The sequence below is a fragment of the Brassica napus genome, chromosome C2 (assembly GCF_020379485.1).
Source record: "Brassica napus cultivar Da-Ae chromosome C2, Da-Ae, whole genome shotgun sequence".
Lineage (NCBI taxonomy): Eukaryota > Viridiplantae > Streptophyta > Magnoliopsida > Brassicales > Brassicaceae > Brassica > Brassica napus.
The window spans coordinates 14,371,879-14,392,289 of record NC_063445.1 but is presented as its reverse complement, the minus strand read 5'-3'; the positions used below and the strand labels follow the sequence as shown (position 1 = coordinate 14,392,289).

Genomic DNA, 20,411 nt, shown 5'->3' with positions numbered 1-20,411 from the left:
CTGTAATACAAATTCTTTCAATTAATCAGCCGTTTATTGACTTCACGACGTTTCTTATTTTGGGCGGGAATTATAACAGTTGCGTTTGAAAACAGAAACCCAGCCGTAATAAAATACATGAAAACCCCTAATCCAGCCGTAATATATATAAATGAAAACAAAAACCCAGCCGTAATTCAAATACATGAAAATCCCTAATCCAGCCGTAATATATATAAGTGAAAACAAAAACCCAGCCGTAATTCAAAAACATGAAAATCCCTATAACACTTGCTTCCATCGGACAAGTTTTCGCATTATGGCCACTCTGTCTACATCGAAAACATGTGTGTTCTTTCCTAGGACGTTTGTTTTGAAGTGCAACTTCTAAAGCAGATTTCATCCTATTTTTCTTAGGTCTTCCTGGTTGTTGACGAATATACGGGGGCAAGCACGATTGGTTTGCCACCATTTTTGGAACAGGTAGCGCTGAATCAGCCGGCATGATAGATTCAGCGTATGCGCTCACCAAATATTCACTGTTATAGTAAGGACTGCACAGGGGTATACGACAAACATTATTGTACTCCGCAGCTGCGATTGTGTGTACTCATGGTAATTTCTCGCGTTCGAAACGCCGACATGTGCACTTTCGCTCTACCAAATTAACAACTGAGTTACCTCTCGCCCGGGAAATGAACACGCGTCCACAGGCGGACATCAGCTCTTTGGAGGTAGCCGTGGAGTGCAGGATGAATCGCTTCAATCTCCTCGAAAATCGCAGTAAAGTCAGACATCCTAAAACATCTCGCCGCTTTCTTCACCAGACGGAATGCTTCTTTTCCTTTGTACCGTCCCAATATGATCTTATATAAATGGTAGGTGCATATTCCCCGAGCAGCCAACGGATACACATTTCTAATTGCTTTCCCTATCGAGTTATGCCTGTTCGAGATTATCGCAAGACCCTCGTCGTCAGGAATCAGAAGTTTTAGTTGCTTAAAAAATCAATGCCACGAATCATCATTTCCTGTGTCAACCACTACGAAGACTATTGGAAAAATCTGGAAGTTACCGTCCTGAGCTAGTGATGTGAGTAGCGTCCCTTTGTATTTACCATTGAGAAATGTACCGTCGACTACAACAACTTTGCGCATGAAAGGAAACCCATTAACGCTCGCACCAAAGGCAAGAAAACATACATGAATCTTCCAAGCTCATCGATTTGAAGACGCGTAACTGTCCTCGGATTTGCCCTTCTTATCATGTATAAGTAAGAAGGCAAGCTTTCAAACCCACACTCAGGTGTTCCCTCATCGATTTCCCTTGCAAATTTCAGCGACCGGTGTAATTTCCAATAATCCATCTGTTCACATGAAAAAACGATCCTCATTACTCAGCCGCATCAAATAATTAAGACAGCCATAACGTACTGAATAACTCAACCCTATTTTACTATAACTCGACCGCATCTAAATATATAGTAACCCAGCCGAATTGTATGATTATGTCAGCCTGTACATTTGACATTACTTAGCCACAACAAAGTAATTACCTTTATACCAAACTGCTTAGTGATAGCTATTCCGACGTTCGTAGGGTGAACGGCCGGACCAACGTCGCCGAGAAAGTTCTTGTACAACATACCTAAAATATCTGGTGTTGCTTGTCGAGATCGATTAGAACGCTCTGTGCAGGAACATGTATGCTTCGAATCGTAAATACAAACATAAAACGCCTTGGATTCTCCTTGGGTAGAAGCACGAACTCTCCAGAGACATCCATCAACCCAACACTTAACAACGTATGATGTCGGGGTTGATGTTTCTACATCAAAATCAAATTTATACCTCACTGTAAGAAGTTTCAGTCGTCTTTCCAAATCGTCTTTACTATCGTATCGTTGATCTACCGCAATGTCTAACGACGACATCTCCAAACTTAGAACCTCCATATTCCCTTTAGATCCGCTCATTGAGAAGTTCTGATATCTCTTCTTGGGAGGTAGCGTTGGTGAATCTTCGTCATTTGTAGGAGACTCACCGTATGAGCTGAAGTTATCATCTTCAGATGACGCACCGTCTGAATCGTCGAACATATCAAATCGGCTTTCAAATTCATCATCGTCTTCGTTTTCTTCGTTTTCTTCGCCTATTTCATCTTCTCCGACTACGTCATGTTTTTCTCCTTCGACATTACTAGAGCAGTCAATCTCATTGTCCTCTTGTTCCTTCTCCAAACTGCAACCATCGTAACTCCCACTGTAATTTTCATCTCTGGACTCAACTACTGAAGCTTCTGCTTCTGCTTCTGAGCTAAAGCTCAAAAATGTTTTACTCTTCTCTCTTGCTCTGTTCTCCATAATCTCCACACAGAGACGTAGTTGTTCGATTTTCTTCAGGCTTAGAAAACCTTGCAATTGTCAAGTATTGGATACGTAAACTGGTGGAGTGTCGTGCGCCATCGTTTTCAATTCTTTATTCGAGAACATGTAGCTAAGCTGAAAATGATCCTTCAAATCATTCAATCTGTAATCATCGAGAACAGACTTTGCGAAATCTTCATGTGTTGTTTTCTCATCTAAATGAAGAACTTTACACCCTCTACTGTCGACGTTGAATACATATTTGTTTTTCTTAATCCAGTTACCGGAAACAATAATTACCGGATCCATAACCAACTGAGAAAGATGAAGACGATAGATAACTAAGATGAAGAAGAACATGAACCGTCTCATAAAGAAAGTTATAAATTTCGTTTGTTAGTGATGACATGACAAGGAGTTTGTTGACATGGCGGATTCCGAGTCTGTACCTTAGATTTTTTTACAAAACTCAGCCAAAAAGTTAACATTACCTCAGCCTTTAAGTAACAATAATTCGGCCATCACGTATTTAATTAACCCAGCCATGTGGTATTTAATAACACTCCAACAAAATATCTCAGTCATTATGAACTTAAAACTCAGCCGTAATTGAAGAGAACACTTTTTACAAAAATCAGCCGTAATTAAAAGACAACAACCCAACCATAATGTAAAATATAAACGAGCCTTAATAATGTCACAGCAAAGAACATAAAAAGAGAAAATATTCTGATAGAATACATCTTCACCACTCCCTTGTGTCCATAATCACGCTCATCGGTTCAAACTCACGGAAGAAGAGCCCCAACTCTTTGATCCAGAAACATCGGTTACACATTTTGTCACCCTTACTGTTTTCAATGTACCACAAGACCCAATCTCGCTCCATAACAGGAACACATTGGCAACTATAGAACGAAGGAACAACAGTTGAAATGAACTCGTCCCTCTTTGCCAGAAACTCGTCACTGTGCGACAAACCCCATGCCCATTTTAGAGATCGAACTAGTTTCTCGATCCTGACAACTAATTCCCTCGTAAAACGAGCAAAATACTCCTCATCACCCCAAAATATTTTTCTAGTCATTGCGTATGTATACACAGCATGCTTATATCCTTCATCCGCTGCAAGCTTCATAAAAGCAAGTCCTTCTTCCTGAAGGTTAAATGTGAAGAAAAACCGTACACCCTTCATATAAAGTGTGCTTGGATTTCTCTCTGCGTAGCAAGTTTTAAACAACTCAGGAGGCATATTGAGTCTCCTGGGAACGGATAACATATCGTAAAAATGGTTTACCCTGCTCCGCTCTGCTAACGCATTCATCGTCTTGCACGATGCTCTTAGGCCATAGAGATCTGTGAAGGAGTTACCGGCCACACGTTCAACCACTAACGCCTCAATCTCTTCAGGCAATTCAAGTATCAGGAAATAATCCATTAATGTAACGTTCATATAACTAAGCAATGATATTTGACATAACTCAGCCATGTTGGTTAATATAACATCGACGCCTTCATAGAGATCGAGACGGTAATACTTTATTATTTAACTCATAATATAACTCAGCCATTAGTATTAACATAACTCAGCCGTTAATATTTTGGGTTTTATCATGGCCCATCGAGATTTAGGATTGATACTTTGGGATGGCTGAGTGTGGAAAATACGGCTCAGAACTAATATCGAGGCTTTTATAACATCGAGACGATATTTTAGTATTTAAAAACTGATTTAACATTCACGGTAATCCTTTTTTATAATATTAAACGCCTTATAATAATGGGACGTTTTGTCTTTCTTGATTTGACGGCTCAGAACTAATATCGACGCCATTTATAACATGGAGACGATAATCACGAGAAGTTTAAAAAGTTAAATAAGGCAGAAATTAACGATAATTCAGTCGTAATACGAAAACATTAAAATCCATACCTCAGCTGTTATATTAATCAAGAAAACCCAATATAATTGTAACATGTTTATATAACTCAGTCGTAATGTAAAACATTAAAACCCAAAACCCAGCCGTAATACAAAACATTAAAACCCAATTCTTTTCATCGTCTCTCTTGCTCTGTCATTCCGATTCATTTCGTCATCCTTGTTCTCCGTAAACTGGTGGAGTGTTGTTCGTTGAATACATATCTGTTGTTGCGAATTCAATCTGTTGTTCTCAATTCATTCAATCTGTAATCATCGAGTACAGACTTTGCGAATTATTCATGTTTTGTTTTCTCATTTAAATGCAGAACTCTACACTCTCTACTGTCGGCGTTGAGTACATATATGTTTTTCTTAATCCAGTTACCATAAACAATAATTACCGGATCCATAAAATCTCAGAGAAAGATGAAGAATAAGATGAAGAAGATAAATATATAGATAGATAAAGAAGATGAAGAAAAAAGATGAACAGACAGACAAACGTAGTTGTAAAGTAGTTCGTTAGCAATGACATGGCAAATCCGAGTTGATGACATGGCGGATGACATGGAAAATCGGTTAATCAGCCGACAAACAAATATATAACTCAGCCTCCGTAAATCAGCTCTCATTTACAATGTAAGTCAGCCGAACCATGAAAATATTTCAGTAATTAATCTTTTGATCCTTAATCAGCCGTAATTAGGATGAAAAACGATAAATCAGTCGTATCGTCACATAGATCAGCCGTCAAACGAATGATATTCTAGTAATTAATCTTTCGCTAATAAGTCAGCCGTAACAGAGCTGAGTTTACTGTTAATCCATCCTATTACGGCCGACTAATCATAAACTCAGCCGTAACAATATCACATTAGTCAGCCGTAAATTATATAACTCAGCCAGTCGATATTCATTAATTCAGCCGGGGAAACATAACTCAGCCGTCTCTTAGTTACAACTCAGCCAAATTTTTCAGAAAACAAACCGCCGATGTATAAGTCAGTCGTAACCTTTGTCTGTAAGTCAGCCTTTATCTCATAAATCAGCCATATTTTTGTAATCCAGTCGTACCGTCCGGCTGACTTATGTTCTTAAGTCAGCATTTTCCTCTTAACTCAGCCGCATTTGTTTATTCGGCCGACATGTAGATATAAATCAGCTGTAACGATGTATGTAGCGAATTACGGCTGACTTAATGAAAACACGGAACATAATTCCTACGTGGCGCCGGATTTTTGCTTATGTGGCAGCGAAAAGTAATGGTATTCCTGTAAATATGGTTTTTCCTCATAACGTTAAAAAAGAGCACGGTTGATATTTAAAATATGCCAGTAATAAAAAAAAGATATGTATGGTTCTAGTCAATTGTCCTAAAATATTGTATATTTGAGTAAACTTTCCTTCTTTTTAAAACTTTGCAAACACGTTAGAAAGCAGTCAGCGCCGAGAGACCAATACTAACACTGACCCTCAACATTACTGAAACAAAACATGGTAGGTCTATATAACTAATTTTTGTCTTACAAAAATATACATAAATATACAAGAACTTACTAAAGACGACCCGAGTAACCTATAACGTCAACCCATAAACTCCATATTATAAATCTATCAATCCGTTTTCAACTTGAGTACACCAGCTGAAATCAATCAAGAATAAAAGGTATTTAGGTCTGTTTTTTTCGACGACGCTGCAGCAGCTTCCGGCGTTTAAAATTATAGAAGGAAAACAAATAATCAAAAGCATCATCTTTTTAAGTGTTGCCACCGGATTTATAAGAAAGACAGAACTTAGGTTCACCCCCTATGGTGAACCTTTAAATTCAACCCACCCTTTACAACCAATCAAAGTGACACATAGATTATTAATTAAAAACATTAAACTAAATAAAAAATAGCTACAAAAAATAAAAAACGCTAATTTTAACGACGCTAACGCTTCCAATTAAACCCTAAACCCTAAATTCTAAACCCTACACCCTAAATTCTAAACCCAAATCCAAACCCTATACCCTAAACCCAAATTATATACCCTAAATCCAAAAACTAGACTATAAACCTAAACTCTATACCCTAAACCCAAGTCCTAGACCCTAAACCCAAACCGAAAACCTTAAACCCAAATTATATACCCTAAACCCAAAACTTTAACCATAAGTCCAAATGGTAAATCCTAAACCCAAACCGTAAATCCTAAACCCAAAACCTATACCCTAAACCCAAATCCTAGACCTAAAACACCTAAAATCCAAACGGTAAACCCTAAACCCAAACCGCAAACTTAGATGCTATAGGGTTTGGGTTAAGGTTTACGCTTTGGGTTTAGGGTTTAAGATTTGGGTTTAGGGTATATGGTTTAAGTTTATAGTCTATTTTTGGGTTGAAAGTATATAATTTGGGTTTAGGGTCTAGGATTAGGGTTTAGGATATAGGGTTTGAGTTTAAAATTTAGGGTATAGGGTTTAGAATTTAAGATTTAGGGTTTAGGGTTTCGCTGGAAGCATTAGCGTCATTAAAATTAGCGTTTTTATTTTTTGTAGCAATTTTTTATTTAATTTAATGTTTTTTAATTAATAATCTATGTGTTACTTTGATTGGTCATAAATGGTAGAGTGAATTTAAAGTTTCACCGTAGGAGGTGAACCCAAGTTTTGTTCTTATAAGAAACACCCGCTTCCTCCAGTTTTTGCGTCGCGAGATTTTATAGCGTCATCAAAGTATTTAATTTCGCGCAGTGCTTTTACTGTCATTAATCGGCGGCTGTTTTAACTTTCGTTTCTTTCTGTTTTGGACCTATTATTAAAAAAAACTCACTCTCTTTAATCAAATTGCTTACACTATCATCAACTTGTGTTTGTTTGATTATTAAGACAAGCAATACTCATTTTGGATCAAAAACTACAAACCAATAATATTTTATGAATTGCAGGTTTTCAATGTTTATGAAGAATGTGCATTGATTATGATGTGAGAAGTGGTACACGAAGATTCATCTCTTAAATTACACCAGCGACAACCCACAATTTACAAATGCTACATATCTTCTATCTTTTTTTACAGCATGGTTAATCAAACGTCTATCAACCAAAATCTGTTTCTTCCAAGACAACAAAATTTAGACACGGCCGTGAAACTATTATCGAAGCCGATTCAGGTTATCATAACAAAGACCAGCTTCACGATGCGTTGTTTACTCCTCCTCATCATTCATATGACATAACCTAGCCCGGCCAGGGTTTAGCAGAGATTCTGACATTCTCCATCCCTAGAAACATGGATCAAGAATGAAAACCCCCACAAGCTCCTTCAATATGATACCTAAAGACTATACAATAGATTTCTATCAAGTTTACCTGTTCCGCAGCACTGCTTTTGAAGATTCCATACGAGGTAGACACCATTTCACACGACTCAGCAATCCGAGACTCCAGCTCATATTCCGTTGGAGCAAAAGCAGGAGGATCTAGTTGCTCAACCGATTTTGAGGCACCACCTTTTGATTGATTCATAAAATTAAGAAGCACATGTGCCTGTTATATCATATCATGCAACCGAATGAGAAACTTTAAAGCATTAGTTACTTCATAGAGAAATTTTAAGAATTGGAAAACAATCCCACATGAAATGCAGCTTTGAGAATGTCATCTGAGCTGGCCTGGTCCTTGAGCAGTGCATAGACTTTACCCTTGGTAGGGCTGTAAGTCACCATGTATCTTTCTTTCTGCCATAAGTAAAGAGAATAGAGAGTGAAATATGTAGATTAAAAAAAAAAAGGGGTCAAAGCTGTATATTTGAGACAGTAAAAAAAAGAGACATACATCGAAAAAAGGCTTTACTGCCAGATAGGTGCAGGGGTCTTGGAATGCATCCTTAAATCTAGCTCCTGCCAAATGATATGATGGTATGAATATCCTTTTCAGTAAGGTTAGCAGATGAAAAAAAAAGAATATAGTGTTACATAAAACATACCAAGCATCACCGGTCGATCCTCCACCCATGGGAAAGTAAATATCTTTTCTTGGATATTACCTTGTTGTAGTGAGGGAACCCGCCCTGGAGATAGATGCAAAGTTCGGAACTGTGAAGTTTGACTGAGACTAGCCTAGAAAAGTTTGAATTGACGAAAAACTCATCTGCATGCTAGAATAGCATCATCACTTACCCGTCTTGATAAAGGATTCCACTGCTACTGTAAATCTTGCACGGTTCAGTGTATGCAGTACCACAGATCTAACCTGAAAGGGAACTAGCCACGTCAATAATAAAAAAAACAAACAAACTGGTATACTGTACTTGAAGCTGCACTGTACCTCTTGGTAGGAGCTCAAGAGATAGCCACATGATAGAAGACCAAAGGTTGTAACCAACGAAGGATTTCTTTTGGATATCAATATACTAAACCCAGTTCCCATCTGCACATACGATTTATATAACAATTTTTTAAAACTCAAAAAAAAAAAGATGAATAACAAAAACACCCAAGAAATAAAGAGAAGGATCATACCAGATCTGCAATATTACCAACACACTCTCCCTTAGCAGTGACGTCTCCTATGTTCTCTCCTTTAGCAAAGGCTTTATAGATGGGGGTACGAGTAGACGTTGATGTTACTGCTGCAACATTCTGTAATAAAACAAAACAACAAATTAAACATCATCAAGGAAAATATACGAGTGTTAGTGACAATAAATACCTTAACAACATTAGCAGCACAAGCTAGAGGAAGAAAAAGGTGCGGAACGGCAGCAGTTCCTAACTCCACAGCAGCACCCAGCTCCATCAAAAGATCACCAGCAAACCGTAACTGTAATTCAAAAAGTTGAGTTTAGAGGATTCTTCTATCTACTATTGCTAAGTTATTTGGAACAAGTACCTGTTTCAAATCATAATCAAATTTCTTTCCCTGACGCGCAAAAAGCATTTTCCCAACACGCCCAGCACCATCCTGAATAGATATTCAGCAATTAAGTAAAGCCATGTACGTTTGTTAAAACAGAACCAACAAGAGGAAACTGAAACCTTGAGAATCCAATTAATTGCAACAGCAGCAGAAGCAGAACTGTTCCGTGAGGCTCCAACAGAATTGAGAAGGGTTTGAGTGGTAAACACACCCATGGCTCCACCAAAGAAATGCTACAAACAAACAATGGCAATCAAAACGATCAATAACAAATTCAGGGCCGGTCCTGGACCAAGCCAGATGAAACATCTGCCTCAAGCTCCCACAATTTTCAAAAAAAAAATTATATATAAATAGGTACCTAAATTTGTAAAGAAAAAATTAGCTCCCAAATTATTGAAACATAAGACTCATTAACACTTGCTGGGAAATTGCAAAAGAACAAGAAGAGGAAACATTCATACAATACACACCTTCAAAGCTCGAAAGGTCATGTAAGGAACATAAGACTCATTAACACTTGCAGGGAAGCCTTCAGGTACAACGTAAGATCTCAGAAACGAACCCACTTCCTGTAAAAAAAAAGTGAATAAAGTTTGAAACTTTCATTTGCTAACAAAACCTCAATTCAAAAATGGGAACCTGGCGTACATCAAAAGGAGTCCGAGGAGACTCCAAGCTTACAGCACGAACCACAGAGTTCCTCTTGAATTTCCCAGAGCCATCGCTCTCCGCCACGTACTTCCATCTCCGGCCGTCGATTTCCTCGCAGCAGATCAGTCTCAGCGTTGAGCGGAGAAATTGGGAAGAATCGGGGAGAGCCTGTGGGAGGAGATCGTCGGGAGGGGCGGCGAGGGAGGCGCTGATGCGGAGGGTTTCGCGGGAGAGGAGGCGGATGGAGTCGGAGGAGGATATGGGGTCAGGCGAAGAATGTTTGAGCGGCATTCTTGTGAGCGAGCGGAGGAAGAAGGAAGAGGTCTGAGGCGGAGGAAACGAGGAAGCTCTCTTGTTCCACTTGTGACCTACCTTTGAAGCCTGACACAGATTCAGGCTGTAATATACCCAATTTTGTTTTTTTTTGTTCTATTTTTCTTTTAATCCAATAAAACACCAAAATTCATTTTGAGATATATATATAAATTATATAGATAATTCCGACAAAAATCTCACTCTTCTCCATTCTCTATTTTTGAGAGAAGTGTTTATTTTCCAATCTGATCTTATGTAAACTGGAATTTAATTTTGATTTTGTACAGAATTATGAAGAGTTTTACAGAAATACTGCAAAAATCAATTTATCTTTTATTAAAATTACTACTGTAAGTTCAGTATGTACTGCATCGCTTTATAATATTTCATATTTTACTAAATAACATATATATTTTATAATATTATTATTTTAATTTTTAGTTAAATCACAAATTATAAATACATAAATATATGAGAATATAAATATAATAATTTACATGTTTAACATTATTTAATTTTGTATTATTACTAAAGTTAAAAATGGGTAGTCAATTTGTAAAGCATAGAATTATTATTTGATTGTATAATATTAGATTAATGTAAATTTTCGTTTTTGTAATTCATTACTGTATATATTTATATTTATACATGATTTTTGTAATTTGTGTTTGATAGATACATTTTTTGGGGGTTTCAAATTGAATGGCCATTATTAGCGTAATTAGTGTGATCAAACATTTGGATTTATTGTTTTGCTTCGGGTGTTGAAGTACTTGATGACATACTTTTGAATTAGGAAAACTGAAATTTAGACTCTAGAGGGAGCTTTAGTCTAGAAATGGAATTATACTAAATAGTTGTTGTAATAGACAAAGACGTACTTCAGGAGGCTTGTGTCTAATTTATGCGTCAGCGAATAAGTTGTATTTGCTTTTTTGTTCTATTGAATTCGAAAAAGAAAGTTTTTTGTTGTTTATTTATGCACCACTCTTACCTCACTGCACCTACACTTTCGTTTGTTCTTTCACCCATGGTTTCGAAGAAACAAGATCAAGCGAAAAATCGAAAGACCCAAAACTATCGAAAGTCAAGAATAGGCTCTTGTATCATGTTAAACTGGAATCCTGTGAGCGTCTCCTTTATATATATAGGACGATATACAATTGATTTTATCGCTAATGGTTCTCGGCCTAACTTTCACAGGTTCGTGGAATGTTTTTCTTAATTTTTCCTTGCTAACCGCATCACTTGAAAATGCGAGATCTCTGTTTTACGATCGCAAGTATGTTGCCACCAATACTCTAAACTTTTTATACATAAAATTATAAATTATGCTCAGCTTTTTATAAGACAGTAATTTAAGTGACCTCAGCCAAATAAATTGTCATTCCATGGCCTTTTCAGATAAATCAAATCTTATTTAAAAAGTCAACAATTCATCATGGATTTTTTTGTTTTTTTACAAAGAATCATGCTATAGCAGTTCTTGTGTTACCAATGTAAGCCAAAGTAATGAGCAAAAACGCAGTTTCTCTTTTCTACTTCAAAACAGCTACTTAAATTTTTACAACTCTCAGTTCAGTTCTGAGTGAGCAAGATCTTCATCAAAGACTGTAAATCAGAATGGTGCCAATAATCTTTCAGTTTCACAAAAAGAGATTCTTCTACATCAAATCCATTACCGAAAGAGAAAGTGTGCGTAACATGGTGACTAAAGATCAACATTCTCTTTACTTGACAACCCAAAGAATGAGAGATAAGAAAGGACCGATAGGGAAGTTTACTTAAATATACAAAATTTTAGGACAATTGACAAGAACCATACAGATCTCTTTTTTATTACCGACATTTTTTAAAATACCAAACGTGACTTTTTTTTACGTTATGAGAAAAAACATATTTACAGGAATGCCATTAATTTTCGCTGCCACATAAGCAAAAACCCGGCGCCACGTAGGAATTATGTTCCGTGTTTTCATTAAGCCAGCCGTAATTCGGTACATACGTCGTTACGGTTGATTTATATCTACATGTCGGCTGAATAAACAAACGCGGCTGAGTTAAGAGGAAAAGGCTGACTTAAGAACATAAGTCAACCGGACGGTACGGCTGAATTACAAAAATGTGGCTGATTTATGAGATAAAGGCTGACTACAGACAAAGGTTACAGCTGATTTATACATCGGCGGTTTATTTTCTGGAAAATTTGGCTGAGTTGTAACTAAGAGACGGCTGAGTTATGTTTCCCCGGCTGAGTTAATGAATATCGACTGGCTGAGTTATATAATTTACGGCTGACTAATGTGATGTTGTTACGGCTGAGTTTATGATTAGTCGGCCGTAATAGGATGGATTAACAGTAAACTCAGCTCGGTTACGGCTGACTTATTAGCGAAAGATTAATTACTAGAATATCATTCGTTTGACGGCTGATCTATGTGACGATACGGCTGATTTATCATTTTTCATCCTAATTACGGCTGATTAAGGATCAAAAGATTAATTACTGAAATATTTCCATGGTTCGGCTGACTTACATTGTAAATGAGAGCTGATTTACGGAGGCTGAGTTATATATTTGTTTGTCGGCTGATTAACCGATTTTCCATGTCATCAACTCGGAGTTGCCATGTCATCAACTCGGAGTTGCCATGTCATTGCTAACGAACTACTTTACAACTACGTTTGTCTGTCTGTTCATCTTTTTTCTTCATCTTCTTTATCTATCTATATATCTATCTTCTTCATCTTATTCTTCATCTTTCTCCGAGATCTTATGGATCCGTAATTATTGTTTATGGTAACTGGATTAAGAAAAACAGATATGTATTCAACACCGACAGTAGAGAGTGTAGAGTTCTGCATTTAAATGAGAAAACAAAACATGAAGAATTCGCAAAGTCTGTACTCGATGATTACAGATTGAATGAATTGAGAACAACAGATTGAATTCGCAACAACAGATATGTATTCAACGAACGACACTCCACCAGTTTACGGAGAACAAGGATGACAAAATGAATCGGAATGACAGAGCAAGAGAGACGATGAAAAGAATTGGGTTTTAATGTTTTGTATTACGGCTGGGTTTTGGGTTTTAATGTTTTACATTACGACTGAGTTATATAAACATGTTACGATTATATTGGGTTTTCTTGATTAGTATAACGGCTGAGGTATGGATTTTAATGTTTTCGTATTACGACTGAGTTATCGTTAATTTCTGCCTTATTTAACTTTTTAAACTCCTCGTGATTATCGTCTCCATGTTATAAATGGCCTCGATATTAGTTCTGAGCCGTCAAACCAAGAAAGACGAAACGTCCCAGTATTATAAGGCGTTTAATATTATAAAAAAGGATTACCGTGAATGTTAAATCAGTTTTTAAATACTAAAGTATCGTCTCGATGTTATAAAAGCCTCGATATTAGTTCTGAGCCGTATTTTCCACACTCAGTCGTCCCAAAGTATCAATCCTAAATCTCGATGGGCCATGATAAAACCCAAAATATTAACGGCTGAGTTATGTTAATATTAATGGCTGAGTTATATTATGAGTTAAATAATAAAGTATTACCGTCTCGATCTCTACGAAGGCGTCGATGTTATATTAACCAACATGGCTGAGTTATGCCAAATATCATTGATTAGTTATATGAACGTTACATTAATGGATTATTTCCCGATACTTGAATTGCCTGAAGAGGTTCAGGCGTTAGTGGTTGAACGTGTGGCCGGTAACTCCTTCACAGATGTCTATGGCTTAAGAGCATCGTGCAAGACGATGAAGGCGTTAGCAGAGCGGAGCAGGGTAAACCATTTTTACGATGTGTTATCCATTCCCAGGAGACTCAATATGCCTCCTGAGTTGTTTAAAACTTGCTACGCAGAGAGAAATCCAAGCACACTTTATATGAAGGGTGTACAGTTTTTCTTCACATTTAACCTTCAGGAAGAAGGACTTGATTTCATGAAGCTTGCAGCGGATGAAGGATATGAGCGTGCTGTGTATACATACGCAATGACTAGAAAAATATTTTTGGGTGATGAGGAGTATTTTGCTCGTTTTACGAGGGAATCAGTTGTCAGGATCAGGAAACTAGTTTGATCTCTAAAATGGGCATGGGGTTTGTCGCACAGTGACGAGTTTCTGGCAAAGAGGAACGAGTTCATTTCAACCGTTGTTCCTTCGTTCTATAGTTGCCAATGTGTTCATGTTATGGAGCGAGATTGGGTCTTGTGGTACATTGAAAACAGTAAGGGTGACAAAATGTGTAACCGCTGTTTCTGGATCAAAGAGTTGGGGCTCTTCTTCCGTGAGTTTGAACCGATGAGCGTGATTATGGACACAAGGGAGTGGTGAAGATGTATTCTATCAGAATTTTTTCTCTTTTTATGTTCTTTGCTGTGACATTATTACGGCTGGTTTATATTTTGCATTATGGTTAGGTTGTTGTCTTTAATTACGGCTGATTTTTGTAAAAAGGTTCTCTTCAATTTATAATAGTTTTCTTTAGCACACTTTTGGCGTTAAAATAAATTACGTTCTTACTCTTTTAGAATGGCATTCCATCTTATTATTTCACTACTTGTATTCTGTGTTTGTACTATATGTTTTCTAGGCATACATGGAACGTTTTTTCATCTATGGAGAGAACATTATGACCCTTGTTTAATTAATTAGAAGAAAGCGAGGATATACCTCCAAAGATTGCTTTCACCAATTCATTAGCTGCTCGTGCTACTGAAGAAACTTCACATGAACCAAAACACTTCCGAAGGTTTGCTTCTTCAAGTCAACTGTTCCTCCTTCAAAGATTTAAGATTTAGATTCAAATTTTACATAAAACGATACATATTTTCATTCAATTTTTAACTATATAAGACTAAAAAGGAAAAAAAAAAAAAAAAAAAGCCATACATATTAGACACAACATGAAAGGGAAAAGGATTAAAATAAAAAACCTGAATCTATGAGTTCATGGCCATATATGTGTTATCGGCCTCAAAATATCTTTGGGGTAAATTTCTTTGGTCGGGGGTTGTGGATATCATCACGACAAGTAGGACATGAAGGCTTGCGGCCCAGCCACGTGAGAATACAATCCCTGTGAAAATTGTAGTCGCAGCAGCGCAACTTGGTGATGATGCTCCTAGGACCAAAATCTTGTAGGCAGATTGGACAATCTGGTTCGGTTGGTATTTTAAGACCTTCAGAGTTGTAATCATTCACATCAATACAATTATTGATATATGTTTGTTTGACTGCTCCAACTTGAGTTTCAACCATGAAACCACTTCTTTTGCCCTCCTCCGTAATGGCGTCTTTGCAGATTTGAGGAAGGATGAACGGTTGAATCCAGGTGGGTATGATTGTCTTAGACAAGGCCTTAGCAACATAACCTCTGCAAATTTCTTCACCAGCAAGAAAACAAGGTGGGATCTCCAATCCAATAACCGGTGAAGCTATGGTTCTGTGTTTTAACAGATTTTCGCGAAGAACGCTACCATCCCGCACAAAACGCAGTTCGACTTCTCGGACCCGTATCGAGAATGATACTGGAGTATTGGAATGAACGGCACGCGTCTTCGATTCATAGTTTACAGTCTGCTTCGTTGAGATGATCCCGTCCAGGTCCATGATCGTTATTACCAAAGCGTTGCTAATCTCTTTTCTTAATTTGTTTCTCTTTTTTTTGTCAACTAATTTGTTTCTCTCTGTTGTGTTCCTCCGATTAGAGGTCGATTGCTTAATATTTATAGAGAAGCAAGGGTTCGTCAAAAAGGAAATATGTTTTGAAAAAAAGGAAAAAAATGCGTTTTCTAAGAAAAAAAAAGGAAAAGATTAACAAATAAAACAAAGGAAGGTACTTTCACCTCACAAACGGTTTTAATTTCTATTTTTTATAAATTTATATTTGTTTTTCATTTTAGGTGTTCTATATTTTTTTAATATAAATTTACATTGTAGATGTATCATATATTTGTCATAATCTATCTATCATATTGAAAGTAATGTTTATTGTTTATTAAATAATAATATGCTATAAATTTTTACGATTTTATATAAACAAATCTATACCTCACAAGTGAATTTAATGTTTTAATGTATTTTCTTAAATCATTTTTCTAAACAAAATAATAATCACAATCTCAATAAAAATGAAATTATAATTATGATTTGGGCTAAGGCGTTTTAATCTTTATTTGGGCGAAGATAAGATATGATTAATGAAAAGCCCATTAGGTTTCTGTTTTTTTTTTCGTGAACAAACGGCAAAAATAAACAGACTTTTTTTTCTATCAAAACAAATATAAGATTCCGGCTTCTTTGTTCTCTCCGGCATAAGGAAGTCAGTAGAGACCGACATTTGATGATTCTCAATCAATACTAAGAATATGTATGAAGATCGTTAGTGAAAAAACGGTAGCATATAAAGGTTTGGACATTTTTAGTTTTTATTTACAATCGATTTCTGATTCTTATGATCTTTAGGTTTTGTTTTATTTCTTATATAATGTGGGTGTGGATCTAAATCATATTTACAATTGTTTTCTGATTCTTATGATCTTTAGGTTTTGTTTTATTTACAATCATTTTATGATTTTTATGATCCCATGTGTTGTATGAGAGGCAAGATCAAGCTTCCCCTGCTAAAAGACCCCCATCTTTTCTTATAGGTCTTCTTACAAAAGATGATGCTATTAGTAAAAATTTTAGAGACAATATCAGACCACTCAATATGATGTTTTCTTTTACATCGCTTGGAGGAAAGATCGATAATTCAATAAATAGAGGTAATGGACCAAAAAATTTCCAGACCATGGGGAAAACTATCATTTGATTGGGAGCATGAAGCCGGAGGCAAACAAAAATGCTAAGTTCTCTCAGTTGTATATTCATGACACTGAGAATGAGGTGGAAAATCGGCTATCTGCTTTTGATGTACATCAATTATCTTTGCACCATCGTTTTCCTAAATGAAGTACATTTATTCAATTTTATAGACCAAATTGAATTTCCCTTAATTGTTTATATGTAATGTAACAGTGGAAACGGTGAAAGGACCAAAATAAGAGCTGATTTAGTACAGTCTATAATGGAAATGCTAAGGGAATGTAATGTCCATGTGAAGACTTTCCGTAATTCTATGGATAGATTCAATAGTAAGGATGAATGTGAGGATCTATCCTTGGTTTTAATCAACAGCTGAGAAAAAGATGGGAGAATCTATAACCTGCTTACATCCTCTGAAGTTGTTGTTTTGGTCGTCGGTGATTTTCAAAATAACATGGATAAAAGGGATATAATTTTGGAAAAGAAATCTGGAAAACTTAAAAGGATCAACGAGCTACATCCTTGCTATCTACCACTTCAGTATCCACTGATTTTCCCTTATGGTGAAGATAGATTTCGGTTAGGTATTCAAAACGGTTATACGAGGAGCACAAAAACCAAGAAACCAAATATTACCATGAGGGAGTTCTTCTCATTTCGTATTCAAGTTCGTAATGCTGGTTCTCCGGTGCTTCTTCTTTCAAGGCATTTGCTACAACAGTTTCTGGTTGAGGCATAATAATCCAAATGAGAAGATTAATAATTTCATACTGGGCAAAGCGTGGGTTATTCATGATAAACAAATGAAACCCGTTATGAGAAGATCCAACTCCTGAACTTGTTGAAAACTTTGATCATAGGAAAAAAGATGTTCTGATAAATGACTCTTTTCTACGTTGTTTTGCTTTGTGGAATATTTTTAGACTATGAAAGATTTAAACATCATAAAAAAAATTCATCTGGTTATGGTTTTCTCTCTCTCGTGAAATGACTGTGTAACCGAAACCCCATCTCTTGAGCTTCAAGGTAACACCCATTACTTTTTTTGCTTAAACAAGTAACCGTCTAAGATTGGGTATTATATTTGGCATTGTCCATTTAACTAATTGTCCAGATTGACTAGAACCGTCTAAGATTGGGGTTAACATGATGAGATTGTGGATCTTTTAACTTTTTTTTTGTTATAATATATACTAGATTTTTACATGCGCTTTAAAATCGCGGTAGTATATTTGTTGAAAAATTTATTGATATAACTGTTTATTAAATAATGTGTTTCGCCATAAACATTTTCGGTTTTCGTTTTGACTCTAATTTTCTTTTATTGGTTTTCGATTTCAGTTTGGTTGTGTTTTTTTGGTTTAGCAATATATGATAAATTTTGGTTATATATGAAGTTGGGTTTTGGTTAAATTGATTGAATATTTTGATATTTTGTGTAGTCTAGATATATAAAAATTTTGAATTTTTCGGTTCTGGTTACATTTCTGTTTTTAATAATTTCAAATAATTGAGGTAAAATAAAAAGCCTCGTACTGTGAATCACCAATATACTAAAAATTGGACAAATATTTAGAAAATTATTTTATTTACATATCTATTTATTTAAGGTATAAATAATATAGCAAAGAATCTTATTATATAAATCTTAATTCTTCAAAGTTGCTAATTAATATGATTGCGACATGTGTCAATTAATTTTAAGATTGTGACATGTGTCAAAAATATGTTACAATTCTCTTTTATTAGAATTTAAAAAAACAATAGAAAAATAAAATTATTATTACATTTTTTGGGACACTAGAAAAGGAAATTTTTTACAAAAATATAGTTTATTATTATTTTTAGGAGTTAAGAAAAGAAAAATTACTATTACATAGAATAATATTTTAAAAATATTTGATAGTAAATTTAATTTTTGAAAATTCTATAAACAAGGAATAATTGTAAAAGCTATTTGAAAGTATTTTTTTCTTTTTAAAATATTTTGTATATTTTTCATTTTAAAGATACTAAAGAATGATATTATAAGAGAAAATATTAATTTTTTTTGAAAAAAAAAAATAAAAACGAATTATAAAATCCTACAAGTACAAGAAATTATTTAATAAAAATCAAATAGAAAAACTAACTATAAAATAAGTGATATTCCTTTTTTAAAACCTAAAAAAAATAAAAATTTAAAAATACTCTTATTATTTTCATATAAATAACTAACTTTCCTTTTTAACAGATAAATGTATGCTACAAAAATATAAACCAAAATAAATATTATTTTCACATCTATATTTAGGTTTAAACTTCCTCATATTATTTTCACAAAAATAGTATTGACAAGAAAAATATTATCTGAGTATTTTCTTTTAATTTCTGTAAACAATTCAATTTTTTTTATCATCCTTATTACATCTTATGATGCTAACACAAGTTTTTCTTAATTACGATGTTTTTATCTTACATAAATATGTGTAAATATGAGGAATATATGTTTGTATGTATAAGACACAATATATAATTAACTAAACATAATTTTTTATTGAAAATATATTAGTTGTATAAAAATCTTAAAAAACAAAAACGAATTATAGTTGGAATTTTCCTTTTAAAAAAATTTAAAGTAACTTATTTCTTATAAATAACTAACTTTTCTTTTTAATAGATAATTTTGTGTAAAAAAATTATAAACCAAAAATAACTTCAAATATGTCACCCGATATGATTGTGAATTTTGTACCAAAAAAAAAAATTGTGTATGTATTAATAAAAATTTATCATTATGTGAAAATAATTTTTTTTCCTTAAATCCTAAATAAAAGAAATATAAAAAATAACTTTTTCCTCTTTTAATCTTAACCAAATAAGATTTTTTTTTTCTTTTAAATCATGACCAAATAGAATTGTAAAAGCAATTTTTACTTTTAAAATTTAATGATAAATATGATATTGAAAATATTTAATTAAAAATATTAGTAATGTTGAGAAAACGAATTTTGAAAATAATATGATACTGAAAATATTTAATGAAAAATATTAGTGATATTGAGAAAATGAATTTTGAAAATGGCAACTTTTAAAAATAGTTAATATTTGCTGGAAATAATTATTTGATAGTATATTTATTTTATAAATCCTAAGAAATTAATTATAAAATATTATGTAATTTTAATTTTCTTTTCTAACCCCCTAAAACTGTAATAAAATATTTGATAGTTCTTTTCTTTAAAAAAAAATCTTAAACAAAAGAGATTTGTATCATATTTTTTAATTCCTAACCAAAATAGAATTGTAAGAAGTTATTTGATAGTATAGAAAATTTGATGATAAATATGATACTAAATATTATTTAATTAAAAATGAATTGTAAAAATAGTATTGATATGAACTGTAAAAATCATAATTTAAAATTATTTAATAGTAACTAGAAATAATGA

The 20,411-nt window shown here is 34.4% G+C and overlaps 2 protein-coding genes and 1 long non-coding RNA gene across 4 annotated transcripts; 1 reads left to right on the top strand and 2 right to left on the bottom strand.

The window, feature by feature from the left end:
• Window positions 1-7,208: 7,208 nt before the first annotated feature.
• On the bottom strand, window positions 7,209-10,219 carry LOC106347004 (protein root UVB sensitive 6). Of its 2 annotated transcripts, none has more exons than XM_013786491.3 (13): window positions 9,815-10,219; window positions 9,646-9,744; window positions 9,292-9,405; window positions 9,146-9,217; window positions 8,966-9,076; window positions 8,776-8,895; window positions 8,582-8,683; window positions 8,434-8,506; window positions 8,241-8,324; window positions 8,090-8,154; window positions 7,891-7,992; window positions 7,625-7,801; window positions 7,209-7,536 (listed from the first exon to the last, which is right to left on the bottom strand). In XM_013786491.3, exons 1-13 carry the CDS (start codon window positions 10,115-10,117, stop codon window positions 7,462-7,464), a joined length of 1,497 nt encoding a protein of 498 aa, XP_013641945.1. In that variant the 5' UTR covers window positions 10,118-10,219; the 3' UTR covers window positions 7,209-7,461. The 2 variants fall into 2 exon arrangements, with proteins under 2 accessions (XP_013641945.1, XP_013641946.1); XM_013786492.3 differs by having other exon boundaries at window positions 9,824-10,217.
• Window positions 10,220-11,477: 1,258 nt separating this feature from the next.
• On the bottom strand, window positions 11,478-15,941 carry BNAC02G16220D. The gene is made up of 2 exons (XM_013791262.3): window positions 15,108-15,941; window positions 11,478-14,951 (listed from the first exon to the last, which is right to left on the bottom strand). The coding sequence occupies exon 1, from the start codon at window positions 15,781-15,783 to the stop codon at window positions 15,148-15,150; it is 636 nt and encodes a 211-aa protein (XP_013646716.1). The 5' UTR covers window positions 15,784-15,941; the 3' UTR covers window positions 11,478-14,951; window positions 15,108-15,147.
• Window positions 15,942-16,200: 259 nt separating this feature from the next.
• LOC125581945 lies at window positions 16,201-17,236 on the top strand. Its single transcript, XR_007319733.1, has 2 exons — window positions 16,201-16,582; window positions 16,824-17,236. It is a non-coding gene; the product is annotated as an uncharacterized LOC125581945 (long non-coding RNA).
• The last annotated feature ends 3,175 nt before the right edge of the window (window positions 17,237-20,411 follow it).

Excerpts from the sequence above, each read along its gene's own strand:
- LOC106347004 (XM_013786491.3), bottom strand. The coding sequence starts at position 10,117 with ATGCCGCTCAAACATTCTTCGCCTGACCCCATATCCTCCTCCGACTCC. Across the intron at positions 9,406-9,645 it reads TGACCTTTCGAGCTTTGAAG|CATTTCTTTGGTGGAGCCAT; the intron begins GTGTGTATTGTA and ends GTTTGTTTGTAG. Across the intron at positions 8,896-8,965 it reads GTGCTGCTAATGTTGTTAAG|AATGTTGCAGCAGTAACATC; the intron begins GTATTTATTGTC and ends GTTTTATTACAG.
- BNAC02G16220D (XM_013791262.3), bottom strand. The coding sequence starts at position 15,783 with ATGGACCTGGACGGGATCATCTCAACGAAGCAGACTGTAAACTATGAA.